At 34.8% G+C, this 27,405-nt stretch overlaps 1 protein-coding gene across 3 annotated transcripts in view; it reads left to right on the top strand.

Moving 5' to 3' along the window:
* Positions 1 to 1,775: 1,775 nt before the first annotated feature.
* LOC126738600 (tetratricopeptide repeat protein 28) overlaps positions 1,776 to 27,405 on the top strand; it is a 45,954-nt gene continuing 20,324 nt past the window's right edge. The window contains exons 1-17 of one of the 3 annotated variants that reach the window (XM_050444006.1): positions 1,776 to 2,378; positions 11,732 to 11,791; positions 11,905 to 12,113; positions 14,569 to 14,788; positions 14,842 to 14,993; positions 18,487 to 18,646; positions 18,707 to 18,952; positions 19,007 to 19,125; positions 19,173 to 19,351; positions 19,408 to 19,580; positions 19,641 to 19,749; positions 24,379 to 24,555; positions 24,658 to 24,870; positions 24,929 to 25,117; positions 25,176 to 25,383; positions 25,527 to 25,765; positions 25,826 to 26,026. In XM_050444006.1, the coding sequence (XP_050299963.1) occupies positions 2,355 to 2,378; positions 11,732 to 11,791; positions 11,905 to 12,113; positions 14,569 to 14,788; positions 14,842 to 14,993; positions 18,487 to 18,646; positions 18,707 to 18,952; positions 19,007 to 19,125; positions 19,173 to 19,351; positions 19,408 to 19,580; positions 19,641 to 19,749; positions 24,379 to 24,555; positions 24,658 to 24,870; positions 24,929 to 25,117; positions 25,176 to 25,383; positions 25,527 to 25,765; positions 25,826 to 26,026 (2,878 nt within the window). In that variant the 5' untranslated portion in view covers positions 1,776 to 2,354. Of the gene's footprint in view, positions 2,379 to 11,731; positions 11,792 to 11,904; positions 12,114 to 14,568; positions 14,789 to 14,841; positions 14,994 to 18,486; positions 18,647 to 18,706; positions 19,126 to 19,172; positions 19,352 to 19,407; positions 19,581 to 19,640; positions 19,750 to 24,378; positions 24,556 to 24,657; positions 24,871 to 24,928; positions 25,118 to 25,175; positions 25,384 to 25,526; positions 25,766 to 25,825; positions 26,027 to 27,405 lie in introns of all 3 variants that reach the window. The other 2 variants (XM_050444007.1, XM_050444005.1) reach the window with 2 other exon arrangements.

Raw genomic sequence — 27,405 nt, forward strand, 5'->3', positions numbered from 1 at the left:
TAACCATACATATACAAATATAATGAAAATATATGAATTTTACCTACCTCAAGAAGAAAAAATAGAATGCTGCGATACAATACAATATCATATAATTAATTAAAATGCCTACTACCTATAACGCAATAATCTTTTGCATGTACCATATAAAAATATTTATTATATTCCCAAGTAAATAAAATATGAATATTCACGGGCCGCAAAAATCAGAAATGTGTATCGCAATGTTTAGGAAAAAACCGCACATTCCTGCAATCGAAATACCCAAGTACATATCATAAGTTATCGCTTTAAAATAGATTCAGTGGTTTCCAAACAAACCATACAAGTTCCAAGTAAGATATTTTATTATTAAGTTAAACAGTATACGTGTACGTAATTATTGACGATGGTTATCGTCAATAACTTGAACCTTTGTCTGCCTTGCAGAGTCCCATTAAAAAATTTTTCCATCCCATGTCCAAGTATTCTTACCATATTTTCGTTTTGCAGCCACAAGCATCGAGTACTTCCTTCTTAGTAACTCCTGAGTCTTTAAGAAGTTTCTTTGCAGCCATAACATTTTTCTTCTTTATGTTAGATACAAACCGAACTAGAATTGTAGGTCGATCGGTTTTTGTATTGTTCATAGGAAAGGCAAAGTCCAAGTCATGTAATGAACACGGTATCTTTAGCCTATTTTCTATAAATGAAGAAACGACAACCGGAATGTTGTTCTTCTCCTGAATCTCCATACCACAAATTCTGATACAATTGTTCTTTATTGATGTTTGTTCAATGTTTTCAAGCAGATCTTCCAGGGCCGCCATTGACTCCGTATTTTTTTTTATGGCGGCTTCTCAATTCTCGACACGCTCACAAAATGAAGATAACATTTTTTCCAAACTGCTAAGTTTAGAAACAATTTTTTCCTCCATTTGGCTAATGAGTTTGGTACACACTTTTGTAATTAATTTTTCCAAATCATCGGAATCCGATATTGAACGTGTTATAGGCATTTTGATAGACCCTGGTTTAGTGTGTGCGCGGCTATGGCGCTCCAATTATCGTTTAAAAAGAAAGTCAATTAACACACTATCTCACACTTTACAGAAAGAATTTTTCTCTGGATGAATTTACAGAGTCAAGATGACCGACCCTACAAAATTTCACTAACTTTAATGCAGAAAATACCACAATTATTGAATAAATTAACGGAGCACTTGGGTACGTGACTGTCTAGTTAGTCGCCATAGACCAATCTCAAGAAAAAAAGAATACATAAAATAATTCTATAAAAAAACAGTGGCGTATCTTTTTTTTATAAAAAAATTAATATACATATGCTGCAAATCCGTCCCTGTACAAGTCAAAATTACCTACAATTTCTCAAAAAGTGCCTTACCACCTATCGTTTCAAATCTAAATATTTCATTCAAATCGCTATAAGAGTTTTTAAAATAGAGGAACAAGATCGAGCCCCTGTATATATTCTAGCTATTCTATTTTGACTATTCGAGAGCGGACATCCTATATATTGGATCCATGGATCCTCCGTGTTTTGGGTTAATTTATTAAAAAAGCGTTCACTCACTGAACTGCGCTTTTCTCTATTTCGGAACATTTCGGACTAATAATTGATTTTTAATTAATTTTTATTAGTAGTGAAAAAAGTTTAAGTTCTAGGCCACGGCAATAGCCGCTGGTCGCCACTATTTTACGCGGGCCACCTTCCACTTCTTCTCTCCTACCAACCTTTCTTCAGCCGACAAGATTATTACCTGCATACTTACAACCAAGATGGCCGGTGTTAAAGAATGCGAGCACAACTAAATAACTGTTAGAAGCTCACTTAAATGGCCGTTTTCTTGCGATCTTAAGACTGTTTTTTTTTCAATTCCGCGTCCGGTGAGTGTAAAAAGTGCACAGGTTACAGTTGCAGAAAAAACTTCTGCAACTAGTGGTACTATAGTGGAAAATTGGGTGCTAAAGGCACGTTCTACTGCGGAATGTGATGTTTTTTTCTCGAAAGAGTTCATCGGAGGTTAAGGTTAAAAGTACATATTTGTGACAGCAGGCCAAAGGAAATTAAGGCAAACAGTAGCTGTTTAGTGCAAAAAGCGCGACTGTGGCAAAGCATTGTACACTTTGTTCTTTGTTCGAGATCGTTAAGTTTAACTTTATCGGTGCGGTTTTAATATTTATTGACTATTTAAAATAGGACTTTTAAAGAAATGCCTCGGTATGATTAAGGTCAAATGTGTGATTAGCGAGTCGCTGTTTTCTAAATATAAATGATTTTGTGGTAAATAGTGCCACAAGCTGGATATTATGCTAAAACTAAGAGATCTTCTGGCTTCTATTGTAGTAATAAAATGTCTCATCGTGATTTTACAGAGGTATGTATGCATAACAAATAAGCTCTTTAAAAATTATTTAAGGATTAAACTGTAACTATTAAAGAATTTATATTAAACCTATATAAGGGTTTTTTTAACTGTGACTGTTAAGTAAGAAGTTAGATATTTCAAATTTGAGTATTGAAATGCTACATCTTAACTAGAGAAAATATTCAATTTAATTCTTTTAGAAATAAATTAACAACATAAAATTATAGGATCCGGTAAAGTTAAAGGGACGTCTAAAAACCGATTTTTTGTTGAAAAATTTTACATAGAATAGCTACGTTTACAACGCCAAAAGTACCAAAATGACAAGTTTGACATTTTTTTCGATATTAGATTATAATATTAGATATTAGATATTAGATTATAGGAGGACGATATTAGATTATAGGAGGTTTTTATTTTTGTACACAAAAATTAAGAAGAAGAAGAAGAAGAGAAGGACAAGGGTATGCCTTAAAAAAATTTATTAGTTTATTTTTATTATTTTTAAACAACAAGAACACTTTTTGAAGATTAGAGGTTTTGTCCCATAATTCTTCGTCTAAACTGTTAAACTATCTTCAACTGACATTTTGATTTTAGAGATAATCCTGGTCTAATTTAACCCTCATCCCAATCAGTCAAAATCAGTCCTCAACCCAATCAGTCCTTGTAAACAGGGCTGTACTAAATAAAAATAGTCCATCGTTTGATCCGCGTGTCGTAAACGTAGCTAAAGTTGAGTGTGGTCAAAATATTGATAAAAAAGGAGAGGATTTTTCCAGCTAAGCTTAACGATAGATAATTTCTAAGTACAGAGACAAGCTAAGATAATTTCCAGCGCAATTTCTGGTCTTTATTTATTTTTTAAATTTATTACATCAATGTCAATTTCAGAGAAATACTGGTTAAAGATACAACTCACTTTATATATAGGAGAAGTCATGTCAAGATTTGTTTTAGGTAGTTTTGGATAGAACATTTTTGGAGCTCTATAACTGTTATCGCAAAAGAAAAGTGGTAGAGAATATCAGGACAGTCTATATCCATCTTGAGTAACTTAAACATAGTGCAGAGAAGTACTTTTTCTCTTCTCTTTTCAAGTCTATGAAAAACACCATTGTTAATACTTCTATTGGCTTGTCTGATTTTACGTAACCAACAAGGGTCCTTCTTGGAATTTTATATATTTTTGACGCTTTGAAATACCTCATTTCTTTGCTTATAACAGCATTTACCGCAAGCTCCATGGCTCTTGCATCCCATGTTTTACGACCTTTCTCTTGTTTTCCGTTCATCTAGAAAAAAATAGCAAAAAACCTCCTTAATCAAGGTTAAAAGCATAATAATATGGTATATGAAACTTATTCGCATTAATTATTAAAAAAAAGAGAGTAAAACGCAAGTATCTATGACAGAAAATCAGTTGATTCATTTAAAAGCAGCTCCAGAAAACTGGTTCCCCTTATCGGATACATACGATATTAGGAAACCAAAAGTATCCGATATTACGGCACATAACCTCACTAAATTTACCGTTTTTTTTTACATTTAAAAAATAGTTCACAGAAGCAATTTATACATTAAAAGGTATCATTTGCAATCTACTTAATGATATGGTATGTAACAAACAAATAATTTACCCTACCTTTTCCAGAAATAACGCCAAAAATTATACACTGTTAAAATCTATGTACATCGAAAACCGTTACAGTAGCAAAATGACGTTTTATAAACAATGATAGGATTCTGTAATTCTTGTAGGAAATGATCTGCGTAATAGTTTTATTGATTACTATGGAAGTTACGAGATGGCGCTGTGCTATTACAGATTTAGAGTAATGTCCGATATTAGGAACCTATGCAGTATTAGGCTACCTTCCTCTACGAGATATAGCGGAACATCTAGATTTTTAAGAGATTCTAGAATTACACAATGTCTTACTCTATCAAAGGCATTTTTCATATCTGTGTATATAACATCAACTTGTGACTTATTATTAATAGCTGCATGTACAAATTGTTAAGTTAGTAAAAATTGACCTTTTTGGGAAAAAAGCTTGTTGACAGGATGAAATTTCGCCCTCAATTTCTCTGAATATTAAGAGCCAGACTTAAATTACTAAATGAAAATAAAGCAGTACATGTAAAGGATTTTTAATCTCTTCTTTAGGTACCTAACGGTTTCGGATATTGGCAATAATGCTGGCAATTAAGTATAACTTTAGTTCTACTGAGCTTTTCCCAAATCAAGCCTGTAGGTTTCTCAACTACGAGGTTCTTCCTCTTCCGGATCCTCTTTTACCCAATACCTTCTTTATATTAAAATTTTGCAATAGAGAGTTTTGATCTATATTTCTCATAACAAGACCCAGGAATTCTAATTTTCTTTTTTTAATGGTGTACATTACTTCTAGATCTTTTTTCATTTTTCTTAGCACTTTTATGCTTATAATGTGAGGTGTCCATGGTCTTCTAAGCATTCTCCTATGCAGCCACATCTCAAATGCTTCCAGATTTTTAGTACTTAGTCCCTTCTGAGAGTGTTCAGGATTCTACGCCATAAAATAAAACGAAAAATACATAGCATCTTAAGTGCCTTACTTGCCTTGCCTTTCTTTTGCTCACATTTTTTCATACGCGAGAAAACAAAAAAATAACAATTAGATATTTGTTAAATTTCTCTTCTTCGTTTTAACCTCTTAAATCTCATCTGCATTTTCTGCTTAATTCAGTAATTCTTCACTTAGCAACTGAAGCTTAAAAAAACGCACTTTGTGTCTCTCTACCTGCAATGACAAAATCTCGCAACCATGAAACCGTACTAATGTGATTTTAATAACCCGGTAATAACAGTCGGAACGCTTGGTTCCTTCACAAAGGAAATTGGGCAAAAAAGGTTTATCAATCTCCTCAGGTAGCAGTAACAATATGACTGGAGTTCTTTTGTGATGCTAAGTTATTACAATCACACATTGCACAAGGCAGGTTATAAGTTATAAATATTACGCACCACAAGATTTTTCTGAATTTGGATGTTAAAAATTCAAAATACACAAGAAGAAAATAAACAGTTTATTAAAAAATAACAAATTTTAAAGTAAGCAGGAATTTAAATAGGTCTATTACGTAATTTTTTTTTCGTCATGTATGAAATGATATTTTTTCATTATATGGGAAACACAATCCTGCCGTTTTTCGATATTGGTCTTGGGAAATTTATGGAGGTTTTTAATTTTGTAGTCAGTACCCTTAAAAATTGAATGCTGGTATTTTGAGTGTATATTATAAGGTTAAGAGTGTATATTGTAGGGTTAAGCGCTCAAAAATCTCTTTAATTACTGCAAAACTAAGTTTTTCCTGCAATTTCCTAATTTAGACCTAGGATCGGTTTATTTTCAATTAGATACCTATCTTGCTCACAATGTAAGGATAAAAAACATTTTAACAAATAGTTTCACTAACCATCTTATTAGCGGCCTCCTAAATCAGATTTATTCCCTAGTTCCTAAATTAATTTTTAAGAATTGTATTTTCGTATAGTGTTTAAATTTTTACACTTTTATCAGAGTTATGTATGTAAAGCCTGCATCAGAAAAATAATCTGAATAAAAATATAAACTATCACGTAATATTTTGGGACTTATTTTTGCAAGTGATACAGTTACCTTGATCAAAGTAAGATGATTATTAAGGTCGTACTAAAAAACAATGAAGTAGCAGGCGAGTAGCAGAGCTCACGAAATGCATGCGTACACATTGCTATATTTCGCCTTTACGTACCTCTCTAAGCGTAATGATCGATTCCCCAACCTGTATAGTAGGTTTAAAAGAATAAGTGTGAATATTGGCGAATACCTAAACGAATGGTAAAAACTCTAAGGAGGTGTCAGAGGCCTGGTGTGAATTAGACGCTAGTCAATTGGACATTACTAAAAAATAAATAAGAGGAATTGAAATAAATCGGATTATTATTGGTGTGTAAAAGTGGAAAACTTGGTGGAATTAAAAGTTATTGAAGTAAAAAAGGAGCTGGAGGAAAGAAAGAGAAAGAAAAGTACATAAGTGGTTTCGTAACGCAATGTTACAAGCTTTAAAGAACGAATTGCTAGACACTCGCCTAACTGGAATCTAAATTGCTGGGAAATTCTACAAAATTAGTAACAAAATCGGTAAATACCTCTTATTGTCTTTGGTCTATAAAGTTTGAGCCAATCCGAAATCGGTTGGGCTTTTAACCACCTCACTCAGTTCCCTCCTAAAGGAGAAGCAATCAGTTAACTCATACATAAGCAAATAGGTAAGTCATGGAGAAGACGCCTGACCTCATGGTGCCCTTGAGAGGATATACTGATGTCATTCGGCGAAGATCTCCTCCGAAGAAAACAAAAGTTTATTTAATTTTTAGAGATGCATTATGGCTAGTCATACCTGGAACATGTCTGCCACACGCACTTAAAACATCGATGGCAAAAGTCAGGGGATCATTGCACAACAATTTAAAGCTGATATTGCACCGGGGGATCATGAAACGTTGGGCAGTTCAAGCACAATGGATGAACTTCATGATGGTGAATGAAGCATGCCTTACTACTAGTCAATCTACCTAAGTTAGTAGATGCACTAACAAGGGCCCTTGACTTCGAAGCTTCCAAGAATACGAACGAAGGTCAGGCAGGTGTCCGGCAAGTGATTCCAGGAGAAGTTGACTTTGAAGAATCTATCAAGCGAATTATTAAGGAGGTTAAGAGAGGATATAGCCATCAGGACCAGAAATTGAAGTGCTGGAGATGTGACTACATAAAAAGACACTCTCCAGAAGGAGCTAGATCTACTTCCACCAAACTAAGGAAGGTATATGTAAAATGACGATCGCCGACTCGTTGTTAGCAAACCATATCAATAAGACCCTACTCACAAGAAGTGAAAATATTATCACTGGGTAGAGTAGAAAGATTTTCACTTGCCATCGTCGTCGTGATGATATTTGGGAAAATAATTATTAATAAGAGGAAGATTCCGATATAAGTATTGTCCTAATATCAAAGCCTATTGATGACAATGAGAATTCCTAACTTTAAAAGACGAGCTCTTGCATTTTGCCTAAATCTCGGATTTCATAGTTGCTAGAAAAAATCCATACTGGTATGTCAGGATAACTTGGGGTAATAAAACGAGGGAATATTTTTATTAGTCCAATAGCAAGGCGAACGTAAAGGACTGGTGCAGAAAATGCGTCGTATGTGCGAAAAATAATGGACCGCAGAGAAATAAAGGCTTTGATACACCAGTGCAACGTGGAAAGTCTCTTTGATCAAAGATCGCTATTGACGTTGCCAGTTCATTTCCCAAATCAGAAGCAGGGAATAGGTATATCATGGTCGTGATGAAGTACTTCAGCAAATAGATTAAGCCATACCCTCTATCCAACCAGGAAGCCTCTACTATCGCTGAAGCTCTATCGAAATAATAAATCCCTCGATTGTGTGTACCTCTGGAGTAACATTCGTACCAAGGGCCAAATTTTGACTTATTCCAAACACAAGAACGCTTGGAATCAAAGGAACTGGAACTATTGCATTACATACGAAATGCATGCATGCATAGAACCAATAATCGGTACTGGACTTAGGTAGTCTCTAGCCATTAAAGAGACTACGACGATAGCTCTTTTTATTTGTTTCTAGTGGCCTTCTGATCGATTATCTTTACAGGATATAAATGCCTCTACGGAGTTTAGCTCGACTCATTAACTTAAACTGGCCTGCTCCTTATTATCCACGAAGATGCTGAGTTGCGGCAAATTCAACCAGAGCTGGATTAGACAAGACCTATGATTCTATTGGCCAAAAGAGTCAGTACGGCGTGCACCGTTTAGTGCTCCAGATGGGTATGCTCCGGCACATTGTATGACTGAGAGATGCCGAGGTCCGCAGAAAAGTTTAAGTTCAGAAAAATTCGGGTCTGCGTCGGCCTAAACCCAGAGTCAGGCAAGCAGTCAATAAAACTGATAGAGAGACTGGTAGAAAGACTATTTACCATGTTACCACAGAGGCGTCACATTAAAAGTCAACCTTAGGATGTCTGGGACGCTTTGTGTTTTCTAAGGGAGGAGTTGCTTGCCGAGAACCTCAAAAGTCTGGCAATTTCCGGCAATTGCAGGAAAACGTGGATTGTTACTTTTACAAGAGGTCCTCTTGCAAGAGAGGACTCTTCTGCCGATGTCGACTTTCACTACATTTGGGACGAAATGAGCTTAGGAAAGAGTAGTGTAAATAAAAAGACAGTGTAAATGTCGTGATCTTCAAAGCCGCGAATATTCGTGAATCAAAGTCGTATACAATTTATTGCTCCAATTTAAATGAATTTAGGTATGCCACTGATTTAATATTACAGAATTGGGCTAAGGAAAAATAGCAAATGGGCTATCATCTGGTAATCTCATCATATGGCATTATTAATTTAATACAGCTTACTAAAAGTAGACTAAGGCTGGACGCACACAGAAAGAGCAAAACAGTTTTACTCAAAAACGTTTTTGACTAAAAGTGTCCCATGTTGTTGTTCCCATGCAAATTAAATGAGTCGACGCACACTGGTTAGTCGCGTGCCTTAAGGCACGTTTAGGCTCGTTCCGTCATAGATAGACTGCTCGTCGTCAATCGCTGGATCAATCAAAACATTGTGCACACAATTGTTTGCTTTCAGTTTATTATTAGATGGCTGCACGAGCAGTGTGAATTAGTACGTGTTATTTACCTTTTAATTATGGAAGTGGACGCAGAAAAATTAATTGTCTTAGTAGAGGCTAGACCACCTTTATACAACTACCAACTAAAAGATCACCATAATCGGGACTTGATAGATAAAGCATGGGAGGACATTTCAGTGGATATGAAAGCAACAGGTAAAAAAAATATAACAAAGTAAATTTTAACGGTTTATTATTACCATGAAGGTGACAACTTAAGTGGGCACACTATAATATATATACTCATAACGCAAAACGTATGCGTTGAATTCAATATTTTATTCATTGATTAAAGCAAATTTGTTATGCCATGGTACAGATCCTTCTGGCGAACTAAAGTATTGCATAAATGCATTACGTATTTTCAGAGCGGCGTTTGAAGCTCTTTTCCAGTTAGGTTGTTCCGACAGCTGGTTTCTTTCGTCTTGTTCAAGTGATACCCATTCTTCATGAATATCATTAACACTACCTTCCCTTTCTCGAATCATGTTATGAAGTACATAGCCAGATTCGACTATTCGACGAGCTCTTGAATGGCGGTAATTGTATATACGTTTATCAATAGTCAAATTATTTCTACTAAAGGGTCTCATTAAATGTTTTGAAAGGGGGTATGCTTCGTCTCCAATGAAAACAAAAGGATATTGTATATTATTAATATTTTCCGATATTTTTCGGAACTGTGGAATATCTAACTCATTCCTGAGAAATAATTTTCCAAAATTTGATTCACTAAAAACCCCACTATCACTATTCACTATAAACCTCGCATCAGCATCTAAAATTGCCTGAAGAATGATGGAATTAAAATGTTTATTATTATAATAAGCCGAACCACCATTTATCGGGTACTGCATTCGAACTTGCTTCTTATCTATAGATCCTAAGCAATTGGGATAGTTGCAAAGTTGCTCAAATTTTCTCGCAATTGCTAACTATTTGTCTGTTGTGGGAGTAGTCATATAAATTGGTGACAAATTATCCCAGATCGCCTTGCATGTCTCCATTACTATTTGTCGTATAGTCGCTGCCCTAACTCGAAAGTAATAATGAAACGATTGAAAGTGCTCACCAGTCGCGAGAAATCTGAAAAAGAAAATAAATTTTTATTTCTATTAGTTGCAGATTGCAAAATAAAATGGAATTCATTGCGAAATTCATATGTACGATAGATACGGGAAATGAAAAATACACCTAGTGGTGCAGCTTGTCTAAAAAGAAGAAATGGTACCTTTTTGATGCTATGCCATTTTTAAAAGATTTCATGGGTCAACATAAAAAAACGAAGAATAGTTATCCTAAAACGTCAACTCTTACAGAAGAATGACAATCTCACTGAAAGTATTTATGATCTTGAAGACAGTAATAACTCCAGGCTTTCTGTCATATCCACGCCGAGACCCACGCCTTCCATCACACCTAATCAAAATCCACCCAAGAAGTTGAAAAAAGAAAGTGCGGCAGAGTTAGTAGCTGAACCAATGGTTGCGTTTTTGAAATCCAAAACGCGACAAAAAGACGAAGACATTTATAATAATGATTTAAATTTTTTCAAAAGAAGAAAAGCGCAAAAAACGTCGGCAATTCAAGGCACAAGTTATGCTATCACTAAATAGGTTCATAGGTGAAGAAGATGATGAACGTGGCAGAAGTTCGTCTGTTATACCAACACCACTAACATCTCCTGCTTCCACGGAAAGCTATATGTTTAGTACTGAAAGAAATATACAACCAATGCCAGATCAAAATAGAGTTTTCTATTTTCCCTAGTGAGGTTAATAATTATGAATACTTAAGAGCATAATTAAATTAATGTAATGTACCTAATATTATGTTGTGAATAACTACTTTCTTTTGGTGTTATGCTTGGCCTTCAATTTGTACTTTTTTTCTTTATTTTATTAGATATCAATTCCAATAGGTAGTCATAAGAAGCGAAGCTCATTCTAGTGAAATTCTTAATTTTTTTTCATCTGTTCTTAGTTCGTTCAGAAAAGGAGTTTTTTCGACATTTCTTTTCTCATTTATTGGATGCACCCACAATTGTCTGTTAGGTGCTGTTTCATCTTGGAGTAATAACCAGTGCCAGAAAATAAGTGCAATCTTAACTGATTCGTCGTTCTCAGTCGACATCTTGACTTAAACTGGTTGTAAAAACATTTTGTTTCTGTTTTAAACACAATGTTTCATGTAGAAACTAAAACGTTTTCGTCTGAAGCAAAAACGTTTTTGACTAAAACTGTTTGGCTCTTTCTGTGTGCGTCCAGCCTAAGAAAAAAGGAGTGAACAAAAATTCTTTTACGAATCTTTGGCTATTACCATAAATAATTTTTATTCCCTAAAATGAGTTTATTTGAAAAGTCATAGGCTTTTAACCTTTGGAATTTAAAACTGCAACGCACCTGCTGGAACCAAAACATAAAGAGCAACGTTAGCATCAAAATGTTAAAGGTTTATAGGTCCCATTAAGACACGCTTGTCGGCGAGTTGTATAAAAGCGCGTCAATCACAAATAAAAATATTGGGTTTTAGGCCTACAATGTAAGATGTTTGGAGCTATTTTATACCATTACTACATTAACTTTAAAAAGTAATAAAATAAAAATATTTTCAGGTGGAACCTGAAGGGACTCCAGAACTTCCAGCGGCCAGCAGATCGTTGTTTTTGGAAAAGGTAAATTCAAATGTCAATTGAATATGTGAACACTATATTTATTGAATTTATTACATTTTCCAGTATTGTTTTTAATAAATAACTACTAGAAAATTCACACATTTTTTAATTAGGTTAGACAGTCAAACGCGGCATGCCAAAATGGAGATTTTGCTACAGCAGTTGCTCTCTATACGGACGCACTACAATTGGATCCGACCAATCACATACTTTACAGCAATCGGTCTGCCGCCCGGGTGAAGCAAGGCCTTTTTTCTCAAGCCCTTCAAGATGCCATTACTGCAAGGGACTTGTGCCCATCATGGCCTAAGGCATACTATAGGTAAATAATTTAGAGCGAAGTTGACAAATGGCGTCAAGAAAAACTCATTATTATTTATTGACCTGAGAAACAAAAGGAAGTTGAAAAATTCTAAAATTCAGAAATATAGGTTATGGTTCTAATGTTTGTGAAATTCTTCTAAACAGGGCTTGACATACAAAGATCCTTAGAACATATTTTGCATGAATATTTTCTTTTTTTGCATATTTTATGGTGCACATTATGCACACCTCTTATGGTGGGGATCTTTTGAATTTGGAATTTTTTCTGGAAAATACATGATATTTATTATCACCATATAATGGACCTAAAGTAACTAGCATTCTATCATATTTCATATGCTAAGGGATATCAAGAAAGTGTTTTACGAAGCAAGGTTTGCTTAGAATTGTATTTACAATGAATGTTAAAAGAACTCCAGGTCAATACATCCAAGAAGTGGAAAATGATCTTTTTATACCAACGTATACTTTTACCAGGAGAAAAACATATTATCATTATAATATGACATCTTCGTTTTTTATTTTTTCCCAGTTAAACCAATTTTTGCCTAGAATAAGGTCAGGATACCTCTTCCAGAATATATATCTATAGATTTGAAATATACCCATCGTTAGCATTATTAAGTTAATTCTTATTGAGAAACCTACATATTTCCATTGATTGGATTCTAAGATCCAATCAACCTCGCAGAAACCTATCCTCCTTCTAATTCCTCAGACCTCATTGACATTCTTCCATCAATTACCATTGAGGAAATTATTGCTGCTAGTCGGAGGCTAAAAAAAAGTTGACAGCCGGTCCTGATGGTGTTCCAAGTTTTATGGCTAAAGACTGCATGTTTGTCCTTTGTCAGCCTTTATTTTTAACCTTATTTTGAAAACTGGCAAATTTCCAGGCGTCTGGAAATGTGCTAAACTAATATCAATTCACAAAAAAGACGATATGAACAGAATCGACAACTACCGACCTATCTCCATACTTTGCAATTTTTCCAAAACTTTTGAAACTATTGTTTACAACAGAATTCTTCCCCAAGTTCAATCACTACTCTCTATAGATCAGCACGGTTTTAATCCTAAAAGGTCGTGCATCACTAACCTCTGTAATGTGACTCATTTTATTTCTTCACCCCTCGATAGAAAAAGTCAGGTCTACAGTTGACTGTCTACAGTTTGTTGAGGTGGAAGGTTGCAGATCTAATACCTTTGCTTCAACTTCTGGAGTCCCACAGGATTCCAATCTCGGCACACTTCTTTTTATCTTTTATATTAATGATCTTATAGAATCGATTTCCTGCCTTATACTAGCTTCCTGTTTTGTTTAATTACAATATAGACAATCAAATCCTCTGTAGAACTACTTCTATTAAAGATCTGGAGGTTGTATTCGACGATAGGCTCACATTTGTGCCACATATTGAACAGACAGTGACCTCCTCGTTGAAACTTGTGGGTTTTGTCATTCGAAATAGCCGACTCTTAAACAACTTAAACTCAATAAAACTATTGTACTTTTCCTTTGTTAGATCAAGACTGGAATACGGTTCCTTGGTGTGGTATCCTTTCTATGAATGCCATGTTGTCTACATCGAGAGTGTTCAGAGAAGGGAGTTAAAGTTCTTATGTTTCGTGAGGATGGAATATATCCTGTTAGGGGACATGATCATGATCTAATGTTAGGTAGATTTATTCTGCAATCTCTGGCTATGAGGAGAACAATTCATTTTGTAACATTCTTATGGAAGTTGGTCAATAATCAAATAAATTCTCCTCCTCTCTTGAACGATATTTTATTTCATGTACCACGATTTGCTTCTAGAGCAAATATGACTTTTGCTTTAGTTCGCGCCAGAACTAACATTAGGTTTCAGGATCCCGTATATCAAATGTGCAGAATTTTTAATTCAGTATCATCAACCTGTGACATATTTGTATGCTCGATAAAGGATCTAGTTTTGTCTCTGACAAACCAACAGTTACCATAATTCCTTTTCTCTTCCTTTTTTCCCTTGTCCCATGAATCCTTTTCTTTGTTCATTCTAATGTTAATCTACATCTCCTTTAATTTTGATATATACATGATGTTACTATATTAATTTAATTTCTCCTTATTTTTCTTTCTTTTTGTTATTTAATTTATAGTAATTTAATACTTGTTTACACTTTCAAAACATTAATTGTAGATTTCCTGTAACTGGGCTTTGCCTGTTGGAAATAAACTGCTAAATAAATAAATATTTTTGTTTTTGGTATACTGCTTAGGTCACGAAATAACAAAAAAAACTCATCTAGGGTTCTCATCCCTAAAATTTCCAAGTAATTTATTGAACAGTGAGCTTATTTTATTGAGTTTGTCTCTAGGATTAGCGTATTATCTTAAAAATTATTAAATCATATTAATAATTCCAAAAAACACTGGTAAAAAATATATTTCTAATAATACTTAAATATAGGCAAGGTGTAGCGCTCCAATGCCTAGGACGTCACGGAGAGGCCCTGGCAGCTTTTAGTCAAGGATTGGGTCAGGATCCTTCCTCGCAGCAACTTTTAGGTAGCCTCATTGAAGCCTCGGTGAAGTCACCACTTAGGCATAACCTAGAACCGACATTTCAGCAATTAGAGAATATGAAACTGAACCAAAGTCCTTTTGTGTTAATTTCTGTTGTCGGACAGGTTAGTTATAAAATATTAAACACAAATAAAAATTAATGCTGTGATCCTTTTAGGAACTTTTAGCAGCTGGTTTGTATCACTCGGCAGTTTCGGTTTTAGAGTCGGCACTTAGAATAGGATCGTGTTCCCTTAAATTAAGAGGTTCTGTGTTTAGCGCTTTAAGTTCCGCGCATTGGGCGTTAAATCAGCTGGATAAAGCCATAGGGTAAATATATCCTTATATGTTTATGAAAAGTTTTTTTTTATATTTCATATGAGAGCAACTAATTAGCTTAACCCTTAAACGTAATGTGGAAATTTTAACATAAAATAATAATAATAATAATAATAATAGACAGTTTATATTTCCTCATAAGATATTACATATGCTCGCTCATTGATATAAATAAGTTTACAATATAAATACAAAGAAAAATAAATCCATCAGTGTATATTAATTCAGCATGTAACTGTAAAGAGGAAATAAAGGTCATGTTTCAGCTACCCTCAGAAGAAGGAGCTGTTAGGACCTTGAATATTACACTTATAATTTAAAAAAAAATATCGCGAACCGCATTATAAACTGTACGAGTAGCATGCATACCTTACATCCATAACTAACCGAAAAGAAAAGAAATCTAAATTATCCTAGCAGGAAAGGAGGAACGAGGGGTACAGGTATATTGAGTATATTTCTGTTGTAGACTCTTTAAAAGATTTATTTAAAAGATTTATTTATTTAAAAGATTTTTATTTTTTTATTTATTTATTTAAAAGATTTATTTTATATAAACATTTATATTTCCAAACGCGCGCCAGATCCAAACACGGAATCCCGACACAAAAGAGAGCAGAATCAGGGTGACTGATTTACCAGAGATGTCAGTATTAAAAAGAAATAACATAAATTATTTCAATGCATTAAATATTAATTTGTTTAGATGAAAGAACCATTTTTATTGATTTTTTAAAAGCCGATGTATTATGATGATATTATATGAACGATATATTAATGTAGCCGATGTAACCGATAAGATTTAGAAAAATTCCAAATTTTGTATTTATTAATTTTGGACACAATATTGTAAGAAAATGACTTTTTAAAGATTTCTTTCTTATGTAAAGGTATAGACAAAAGGTCATGTCTGCGAATATGTATATTGTGAATGTCAGTACGGTATCTGAGCTTATTATAGAGATATGGTGGTGCTTTAAATTTTATTATTTTATAAAAAAAACATATTGAGTGCAACTCTCGGCGATTTAACATATTAAGCCATTTAAGATCGACTAATTTATGTGATACCCTTTCCCTACGTCTAATTCCACAAATAAACCTTATGCACGAGTTCTGTAATTTTTGAATTCTTGCAGAGTTAGCGCAGTCTAAAAATGGTCCATATACTGTATCAGCATAATTAAAATGGGATAGAATTAATGAGTCGCATAAAATTTTTTTTGTTTCTTTTGACAAATAAGATCTATGCTTGTAAAGTTTTTTTAGCATTGAAAATCCTTTCTTAAGACAACTTGTAATGTGATCTGTGAACTTTAGCTTGACGTCTATGATTAGACCTAGAGTTTTAGTTGAGACATGAAAAGGGATAAGGTCTCCATTAAGAATTAGCTGGACATGATCCAAAACCGCCCTTCTGCTATTATCACCACAAAATAACATTGCCACATGGCAAATTGCTATGCTAAAAAATAATAATTATGACCCATGTATAGTTTGTCTTTTCCATTTTTAATGAAGGACACATGCTACTACGGTTTCCTTTTTCGAAGTTTTTCATCTGGAGTATGGTTTCCTATATTGTAAGGAATGTCACAATTTATACCTAAAAAATTCTGTATATCTTTTTTTAGTTCCCAAGGTATATTTTTTCTAATCTTCTTAATGAGGTTGAATAAGTAACTCGTATTCCAAATCTTTGACATATTGACAACGAGATTGTACTTTATTGTCTTTGTAGCAAAGATAAAAAATGAACTTATGTTGACGATTGTATAAAATACAATTAACGGCCAACGCATTGTCCAGCGGTTTGCACTGTAATTAGCACATTTCATATCTGGAACGTCAATCCTTGATTTATTTAATAGTACTTGATTATTTCAGATTCTCCGGGTTCATTCATCTTTGGTGTAAATGCTGTGAAGGATATTACAAGTACAACTTTTATTCGGTTTGGTATATATGATATTATTGTGATATCATTAGAAAAACCATAAAGTCTTGTACCAATATCTCTATTTTAATTTACCTGAAATTCTAAAAGAACTTCTGTTTTATTTTTTTTTTGAATTGCATCCATATAAGTAAGGTTACGCTTTTCCAATTCATTTACTAACTCTAATTCAGAAAAATAGTTGCCAGCAGTGATATTTCTGATGAAGCCCTCTATTGGCTTCAGCAATCGGATAACACCTTGCGTAGACTTCAAAAACTTTAGTTCATCTTCTGATAGTCGAACCCCATCGCTACTTTTTCCCAAATAAATATATCCATTATAAAAATACAAGCTTTTAGCATCAGTCATGCACATTACCTTTATACCGTACTTTGCAGATTTACTTTAAGTGTAATTACATCTAAATTCCAAAACCGCAGTGACCTCTAAAGAGCAATAACATCTTGTCCACAGTCACACAATCTTCTAATGTGAATAACTTTTGACAGTTCGAAACAAATTTGTTGAAGAGATCGCTGTTTTAACAGTTTTCTCCGCTCGTCACAATCCATGCTATTATCAAATCTAAGATAGGATAAAAGAATTTCAAACCTTTTCAAAGAGATTTTCGTTTTAAATATTGGGCGACCTAAAGAATCTTTAGATAATAGTTGAAGCATATCTTCACGGGAAGATTTCATGAAAAGTCCAAGCAAAGCCTTTAGTTCGACTATATCAGCATTTCTGTAACATGAGTTATTGGTATTGGACAAATTTTCTCTCATAGAAGTTCAGTTTATATTTATCCAAGTTACAATTTTTTGAAGCATTTCATTATCTACTAGAAAATTTCAATGGACTTAGTCGGGTAATTTTCCAGACTCCTGCTATCTAGACCTGGAAATCCTTTAATAATGTTATATTTTCGAGTTCCTGTGTTTCTGGGAGGCTCCTTCGCTTGCCACTGGAAATCATGTTTTCACTGGAATATATTAATTTTTGCTTGTAATTGATCATAAAATATACATTGCTGGTGAATTATTCAAAGGTTCACTGTCTGAACGTAATTATTCATCTCTCGAGTGTTCACTTTTTTCAATAACATAATCTGTATCTTCATCCGAATCATCAGCAATATATGCGGCCTATTAATCAGATAAGTATAGATCTTCATTCTCGAAACATGTTAGTAAAAAATCAATACGCAAAATACAAAACACCTTATTTTTTGTCAGTACGCAATCTGTTATAATTGGTCTGGGAGACCTTCTATAAAAACTACGTAATTCGTAACAAATTGCCCCTTAGACCTGTACATTTTGAAATTCGCCTCCAATGCGACGCAGCTGCTATGAGAGACCAATCGATACTAAAACACTATGCTTAGCATAGGCTAGTGGGAAAGTATATGGAAGGATGTGCACGTGGAGCCTACAGTATTGCCGCAATTAGCAAAAGTTCTACGTGCTTGGTCTATTATACTCAGATTACGGTTTAAGGGTTAAAAACTTGAAAACGAACCATCTAAAAATATAAAACTGTTAGGTATATGCAACAAGATCTTGCCATAGCAAAAAGTCTGGGAGATACAGCAGGAGAGTGTCGAGCACACGGTAATTTGGGCTCCGCGTACTTTAGTCAAGGTTCCTTTAAAGAAGCTTTAACAGCTCATAGATATCAGTTAGTCCTAGCCATGAAGTGCAAGGTAACTTCGAGATACATTAAATAATCTTAATGTGATGTATGTATGACTATCTCTTCATAGGATACACAAGCGGCCGCGACAGCTCTAACTTCTTTAGGGCACGTATACACAGCCATATGTGATTTTCCTAATGCGCTTGCTTCTCATAAGCAGTGCGTCCAACTAGTAAAACAAATGGGCGATAGATTACAAGAAGCTAGGGAAATTGGTAATGTCGGTGCCGTTTATATGGCCATGGGTGATTTTGATAGTGCGGTCGACTGCCATACGCAACATTTAAGAATAGCCAGAAGATTGAATAACCAGGTGAAGAGATTTAACGATAGAGTCAAAGCAATTGTTATTTCAATTTCCTTGCAGGTTGAGGAAGCAAGAGCTTACAGCAATCTGGGATCTTGCCATCATTATAAAAGAAACTTTACTCAAGCAGTGATATTTCATGAAAAAGTACTGAGGCTAGCTCAATCTATAGGAGATAAGTAAGATTGTACTAGTATATAGTTGACGATCTTTCTATTAATACTAGTTTTAGGTCGGTAGAAGCTAGAGCCTATGCAGGTTTAGGTCATGCCTCCAGATGCGCTGGAGATTACATTCAGGCAAAACAATGGCATGAGAGACAGTTAGATGTAGCTTTGGCTACAAGAGACAAAATTGGGGAAGGTAGAGCTTGTAGCAACTTAGGAATCGTTTATCAATTATTAGGTAAACTTAATAAAGTGTCATGAATCTATTATATTTTATCACGTTTAACTGTTTAGGTGAATTTGATGCTGCCCTAAAACTCCACCAAGCCCACCTGTCGATAGCCCGAAATTTACAAGATAGAGCAGGAATGGGTAGAGCATACGGTAATATTGGAAACGCGTATTCTGCTGCTGGGTTTTATGATTCAGCAATTAAGTACCATAAACAGGAACTGACTATTAGCAAAGTATGTAACTCCTATTTATAAAGGTTGACTTTGCGTTTACATATTTATTAATTTTATTAGGAAGTTCATGATCGAAGTTCAGAAGCAAGTACTCATGGAAATTTGGCTGTTGCTTACCAGGCTCTAGGAGCGCACGATATGGCATTATTACATTACCGAGCCCATTTGGGTAAGTTGAAATGTTACGAGTGTTCTATAATTTGGCAATTTATATAAGGGTAAGTCGTGATTTTAAAACGGGTAGGGAAAGGCGGGCAAAAAGGGGTACTTAAGGTATGAAGGAGGGTGGAGGGCATTGTCTTAAGAGTTATATATATAAAAAACAAGTCTGTTATTTAAAAAACTTAAAACCTATTAAAGCTAATATGATTTATCGCAAAATATGCATTTCTCCTACAAAAAGCTTTTAGAAGATTATTGATAAAATCCACAAATAAAGACTACTTCATCATCTTCTTCATCGATTCCCGCACACGAGTTCTGCGTCCCTTTTTGACAGACAGAACAGCTTACCTATCAAAAATGGATATCTGTGCTAAATTCGCTGTTTTTAATTTTTTTCCACGATTCTGTTTTTTACTTGTATTTATCAGAATTGAAATTAGATCTTCGGGTTTAACTAAACCAAAACTAGTATAACTTGTTGAAGTTTTTGGTTGCGGTTCGATCTCTACTGTTCTTCTTCTGTTGTAGTTCTCTTATCCTCTTGTTATCATAATTGCTGGTTTCGAGTTCTCTTTCGACGGTCTCATCGGTGGTTTTGGGTTTTGTCTGTAAATTAATTGAAGTTCACAGCAAAAAAGTATAGAGGCAACTAATGTAGCATAACAAATAGAAAAGGGATGTATCTGCACATATCAGCTAAACTAGTTCTGGTAGAGGCAAACAACAGGTCTTGGAAGACAGGATTATTTTTATTGGATTTTAAAACAGCCAAAATTATCCCCATTTGCAAGGATGGTCTACTAGACTATCCTTCCTTTTCCTTTGGGCCTATTACCCTTTTATCCACAATGTCTTAAATCATAGAAAAACTCGCCAAAAAGCGTATCCTTTCATTTATCGAGAAAAATTTCAACAAATGATGCTAGATTCCATCTGTTACAGGGCTTGCACACTTTAAGGTTAAGGGTATTACTCACCCATAAATTTCTGTTTCCTGGATAACTTTTTTATTTTACGATATTTTTTTAATGCGGTTTTCACTAATGAAATACACATATTTTTTTCAAGAGTTGATAGGTGGTAGTTTTCTTAATTTCTAGAATTTTGATTTTTTACTTAAAAACAAAAAAGGTAAATACCTTTTAATAATAAATAAAAAAATAAAAAATCCTTCTATATGTCTCTAGATACATCGATTTTAATACATCTTTGAGAATGAAAATACAAAATTCAGGCATTTTTCTTACAATTTCTTGAACTGCCGATAAGTTTAGTATCATTTGGCAACAGAGCACGGCCGGACTAGCGTGAATTAAATCAAGAAACACGCGCGACGCTACGTTTGTTTGGCTCGATCTGCGCAAACGGCGGTATCGGCTACTACTGGTCAACAGCAATTCAATATTATGCCACATTGCTTCTACTATTTATACAAGGTGTTTCCTAACTACGGTACGAAACTATACAGAGTGAATCGTTAGGTCGTTTTATGAAAAAAAGTTCCTGTGAATGTCGGGAGTTGCTTTGTTTCTGAGATACAGGGCGATGAAGGTTCAAAAAAATAACGGTATTTTAAAAATACTATAACTATCCTTAAACCGATTTAGTTGAAATTTGGTGCAGTTATTTGAAGTTATAAGACACTTATTTAGCTGTAACTAGATTGAAATTATTAGGTCCAGTGGCGTGTCAGTGGGCACCACATGCTTATTGTTGAGAAAAGAACAAGGCCAATAATTGTTTTGCAGCTTTTTATTTATTTTTGTATTTAAGCAACTAAAAATACAACTTTTTCGTATCTTATCTTAATATCTTCATATCTGGCTTTGTTTTCGAAAAAAAAAATTAAAGTATCTTTAACTCATTCTAAAAATTATCCATGGACGACAACATGAAATAAAAACCAGTTAATTCGATAAACAATTTCGACCTTAAAGTAAATGAGCAAAATGCCCACCTTCTGATAAAATACACGACTGCAAACGATTTATCATTGAGTGTCTGACACGCTCAAAAATACCGGGAGTATCCCTTATGATATTGCAATTGACAATTATCCGATTCCTCAAGTCATTCACATCTAGAACAGGAGTTTTATAAACAAGAGCCTTCAGATGGTCCCATAAATAGTAATCCAGGGGATTCATATCAGGACTGCGAGCCGGCCAATTTTGAGGTCCTGCACGTCCAATCCAGCAATTAGGGTAGATGACGTCGAGATGCTGACGAGCAAGAACACTGAAATGAGCTGGAGCCCCGTCGTGCATAAACCACATGTTGACTCTTACTTGTAGGGGTACTTCTTCTAATAAAGTGGGTAAATGGTGTTGCAAGAAATCCATGTAGGATTCACCTGTTAATCTTGCCGGTAAAAAAAATGGGCCAATTAGGTAGTCACCAATAATTCCTATCCAAACTTTCAGCGAAAATTGTTGCTGAAAATGAGTTTCTCTAATAACGTGGGGATTTTCGTCGGCCCAAAAATGATCATTGTGGAAGTTCATAATAGCATCTCTTGAAAAATTTGCCTCGTCCGTAAATAAAATATTTGGTAGAAAATTATTATTGTGTGCCATCGTATGAATCAACCACCTGCAAAACATTAATCTTGGATGAAAATCCCGAGGCAGTAGAGTTTGTACAAGCTGTATGTGATATGGATGCAGGAGGTTTCTTTTTAGAACTTTCCAAACGGTTTTTGAACTGACTTCAAGCTGCAGTGCAATCTTCCTGATACTATTGGAAGGATCTTTTTCTATCGCATCAAGTATAGCTTTTTCCAGTTCAGGCGTTGTTATAGTTTCTGGTCTTCCACCACCCATATTTTTATTAAAACTCCCAGTTTCACATAATCTTGCATGTAGTTTTCTAAATGTTTTTGCACATGGAATTACTCTGTTAGGATATCTTTACTGGTAAATTCCTCGTGCTTCTTCCGCATTTCCATTTGCTAATCCATAAACAAAGTGCATGTCGGTCATTTCATGGTTAGTAAAATTATTTATGATGGAGTAATGAATCACTGCTAATTGACAGCTGAATTTTACTTATAGCAATTCTATCACTGTCAGCAGGTCTCCAAAGCAGGTAGATACAAAAGAGGTACTTGAAGGTAGATACAAAAGAGGAAAATCAGGGAAGTGTACAAGGGATTCTAAAAACTCAAGGTTTCCACCTCTATAAATTAAAGCTGGTACATGAAATAAATGAAGACTATGAGAATCGGCGCTTGGAGTTCTGTGAAATAACTAGTGAAAGAGCATTAAATAATCCCAATTATGTGTTTAACGTTTGTTTCTCAGATGAATCTTCGTTTTTCTTAAACGGCACTGTCAACCGTCATAATTGCCGTTATAGGTCGGACCATAATCCACCTATTTGGTTACGAAGCACATACTCAGCATCCCCAAAAATGCACACTTTGAGGTTCAGTTTCTGCGGTAGTTTTTTTCTGATTTGGCTAAGGCATTTGATTGTGTTGGACATGATATTCTGCTGCGGAAGCTAAACCAGTATGGGTCGAAGGGAAATTCTCTATCATGGTTTACATCTTTCCTGCTTGGTCGGCGTCAACGTGTATTTGTTGTTGTTTATTGCTCAAAGTATAAATCTTTTAAATGGGGCGTTCCACAGAGCTCGGTTCTGGGTCCAGGCGTAATGATATTGCTAATCTCCCAATTTGTGACAAGTGAAAGATATTCGCAGATGACATCACAATACTGTGGCAGGCTTTGGACCCAGTTTACTTCTATACAATCATTTCGGAGGATCTCCAGTTAGTGAAATCTTGGTGCAATTTTAATCACTAGATACTACAAAGACAAAATTGGTATTCTATTCTAGATAACAATTAAATTAAGAATAAACGGAACAGCAAATCAAAAGCAAAAAGCTCAAATTTCTTTTTTTTTCAATTTAGTACATATACCTTACTAATAAATTAACATCTGGATGCTTTGCTATCAGAATCAGTGAATTCATGAACTTGGCCCATGGATTGGCAAAATAGATTATCATTCATTATTTGAACCTTCCCATCTTCAGTACGGTATTATCTTCTGGGGACACTTTGGCAGTTATATTCTTCATTTGTTGTTTGTAAACCAAAAAAGGGCCATTCGGTACATTTGTGGGGTAAATTCCCAGGTTTTCTGCCGGCCGCTTTTTTTCCAGGAAGAAATATTAATGCCTGTTCATTCCTCGAGACTGCTTGCTTAATCTACTTATAGATTCGATCGAAGTTTACCATTCACAATCCTTGGTATCCAAGCAGGAAATAATTTCTCTGCCTTCCCCAGCCTACCTTAACCCTAACAAAAAAGGTCGATATTTTCTGACAGTATTAATATATATCGTTACTGTTAGGAATATTCAAATAACAATTGAGAAGGTGGCTGATTGCAAAAGCCTACTATTAATTCGGTAAATTTTATTGAGGATTTCTTATGATTTGGGATTGTGAACATTGTCTAGTGCAGCTTTTAAAATTTCTGGTTTGTAATTATGCATCTTTTAGAACTCTATTGTGATATGTCTCATGTTTTAATCTATTTGCGTAGTTTACATAAATTTATGAATTAAACTAAAGCTGTTTCCAAGTTTTGTGTGATAAAGGATTACAAAATTTTTATAGGAATCGCGAGAGAACTAAAAGATACTGCCGGAGAAGCATGTGCCCTTTTAAATTTAGCAAACTGTTTGAGTTCGAGAAAGGAATTTGCCGAAGCCATACCTTACTACGAGCAATATCTGATGCTTTCCCAAGAGTTATCTGATGTAGAAGGTGAAGCGAAGGCTTGTCATTTCCTAGGTGAGTAAAACTGTTCCTAATAATACATAAAACCAATGTTTTGTGTGCAATATCTAGCCATTCTGATTATTTAAATTAATAAAATAATTTAAAACATTTTAGGTTATGCACACTACTGTATAGGAAACTACAGAGAAGCTGTAAGATATTACGACCAAGATTTAGCTTTAGCAAAGGATTTAAAAGACAAAATGAATATGGGACGAGCGTACTGTAATCTAGGCTTAGCTCACCTCGCGCTTGGCCAATTAGATACGTCATTAGAGTGCCAGAAGTATTTCTTAGCTATTGCCCATATGACTAATAACTCTGCAGGTAATAGCACTAAATTCATATATTAATTCGTTAACCTCAAACAAATTACTTATTATAGGCAAATTTAGAGCATTAGGTAATATAGGAGATGTCTTAATAAAACTAGGAGAAACCGCAGAGGCAGTGAAAATGTTCCATAGGCAACTAGCTTTAGCTAGAGGTAACAGGGATCGTGCAATGGAAGCTGCCGCATGCGGTGCGCTAGGGACTGCTCATAGGCTTTTGAAACGTTTGGATAAAGCTCTAGGTTCATTCTATTTTTTACCAATAAAAAGATAATGGCATTTATTATCTGTCATTTACAGGCTACCACACCCAAGAACTAACGTTGCAACAAGAACTGTCGGAATTATCTGGTGAGTGCAGGGCACATGGGCATCTTGGAGCAGTTCATATGGCCTTGGGAAATTATACACATGCAGTTAAGTGCTACCAGGAACAACTTAGACGGGCCCAGGATCTTAAGGATTGTGCAGTAGAGGCACAGGCCTATGGAAATTTAGGAATTGCTAGGTAAATTCAATAATATATTTTATCAAGTCCTTTGATAGATATATGGAAAAGTAGATTGAAGAGAATATGAACTTTCTTAGTAGATTTAAAATATAAGTCATATTAGTTAGTATTTTTAGGTTCTAGTTTAGGATCTATTTTAGATTAAACATGGGTTATTACGAAGATGCTATAGGGTTTTTCGAGCAACAGATGGCAACCCTGGAACGATTATCAACGTGCACTGCGCAGATGGATAAAGGCAGAGCATTTGGTAATCTTGGAGATTGCTACGATGCCTTAGGTGATCCAGAAGAAGCAGTAAAATGTCATGAGCAATATTTAAGTATAGCAATGAAACTGAAGAATTCTAGAGATCAGGAGAGGGCCTATAGAAGTTTAGGTAGATGTAGATTCTTTGAACTTATTATTTTTGGTGTTAAAATACACATGTGTTTTTCAGGACAATCTCATAGGTCATTAGGTAACCTGCAACAAGCATTAGTATGTTTGGAGAAACGTCTCGTAGTTAGCCACGAACTGGGTAGTTCGGAAGCTAAAGCAGCTGCATATGGTGAGTTAGGCCAGCTACATGCTACATTGGGTAATCTGGAACAAGCAGTATCTTGTTTGGAACATCAGAAAAATATAGCTAGAGATTTAAGTAAGTATACATTACTATTATGTAACATATTGATGTAGGTCTTTCATATTGTTGTATTAACTCCATATAGTGCTATTTTATCAGAAGAAACACCCTATATACCCTCTATGATATATTGTATAATTACTTCATGTTCAATCATAGCACGTCTTCCAATTTCACGCATTATAAGTGTATACTCCTGTACAGATTCAGAAAATGGTTTTCTTCTAATCATATAAGCAATTTATGCACTGCTAATATTTTGCTCAAATTCTCGTAAAAGTTTATTTTTCCAGATTAACCAAGATTTAATTCCTTTTTCCGATTGAACATACAATTTTGCCAATCCTCTTTAAGAGAAATGTTTGACAACCTTTTGATTTACACTTCCACGACAAACAACCAAAATCTAACGGCTATAACAGCTAAGACACGAGAGTACATTTAATCCACGTCTTAAATATAAATAATTAAGGTCGCGCCTTGGACTATACTAAATGTAATTATAACAATAAACCCCGTCTAAGTTTGTTATAATGTTACCGTTCGTCTTAAGGTGCGTCCAGACCGAGCGCGCCGAACTGCGCAAAACGTTTTGCAAAGTTGCGTTGCATTCAGTGTGGATGAGAAACTTCGCAGAAACGCGCACCAATGATGTTCCTTGCGCGTGTTCGTTGTTGTTCCGCCAATTGGCAGTACATCAAAAGAAAATCGAGGCTCGTGCGCGTCTTGGCACGGTGAGTTTGGACGAAGTTTATGAAGTAAACTGTTAACATACGTTTTTTTTCACGTGCGCGTATTAATTGTGTTCGATATCCACATTGACTGTTTTTGGTAATCGTGTGATTAGGAATGTTTGACGAGAGGTCTCACAAAAAATAATTAGGTTCATAAATATTCATGAATCTAAGCCGGAACTATTGGATCCAACCAATAACAATTACCACATAAAAAACAAAAAGTATGATGCCTGACAAGAAAGAGCTAATAGCCTAAATATGCATGTTTGCTTACATAATACTTCACATACCACAGTAATTATGTTTGAACTGATTTGCTTCGGAATTTTAAACAGATACATTCAACTAGCATATGAATCTCCAGTTGCAAGGAATCGCCGGGTAACAGCCAATCTTTCTTTAACAGTAATCGCCCCCCTGTAGTTTGTATCAGGTTTCTGTATTTTGAAGCCAATTAAATTTATAAGACATTTAAAGTCTTCAAATGACATTCGGCAATAGTTTTTAAATTGTCGCTAAAATCGCTTCCACAATATTTTTTTCGACTCTCCTTGTTGTCCACCAGCCTTTTCTTTTCTTTTTTTGAGCTTTCCTAACAAGATCGTATATTAAAATAAATGCAGTGGCGGCAATTGCAATGTCAGTATCACTCCTATT

This window comes from Anthonomus grandis, chromosome 7, assembly GCF_022605725.1.
Source record: "Anthonomus grandis grandis chromosome 7, icAntGran1.3, whole genome shotgun sequence".
Classification (NCBI taxonomy): domain Eukaryota; kingdom Metazoa; phylum Arthropoda; class Insecta; order Coleoptera; family Curculionidae; genus Anthonomus; species Anthonomus grandis.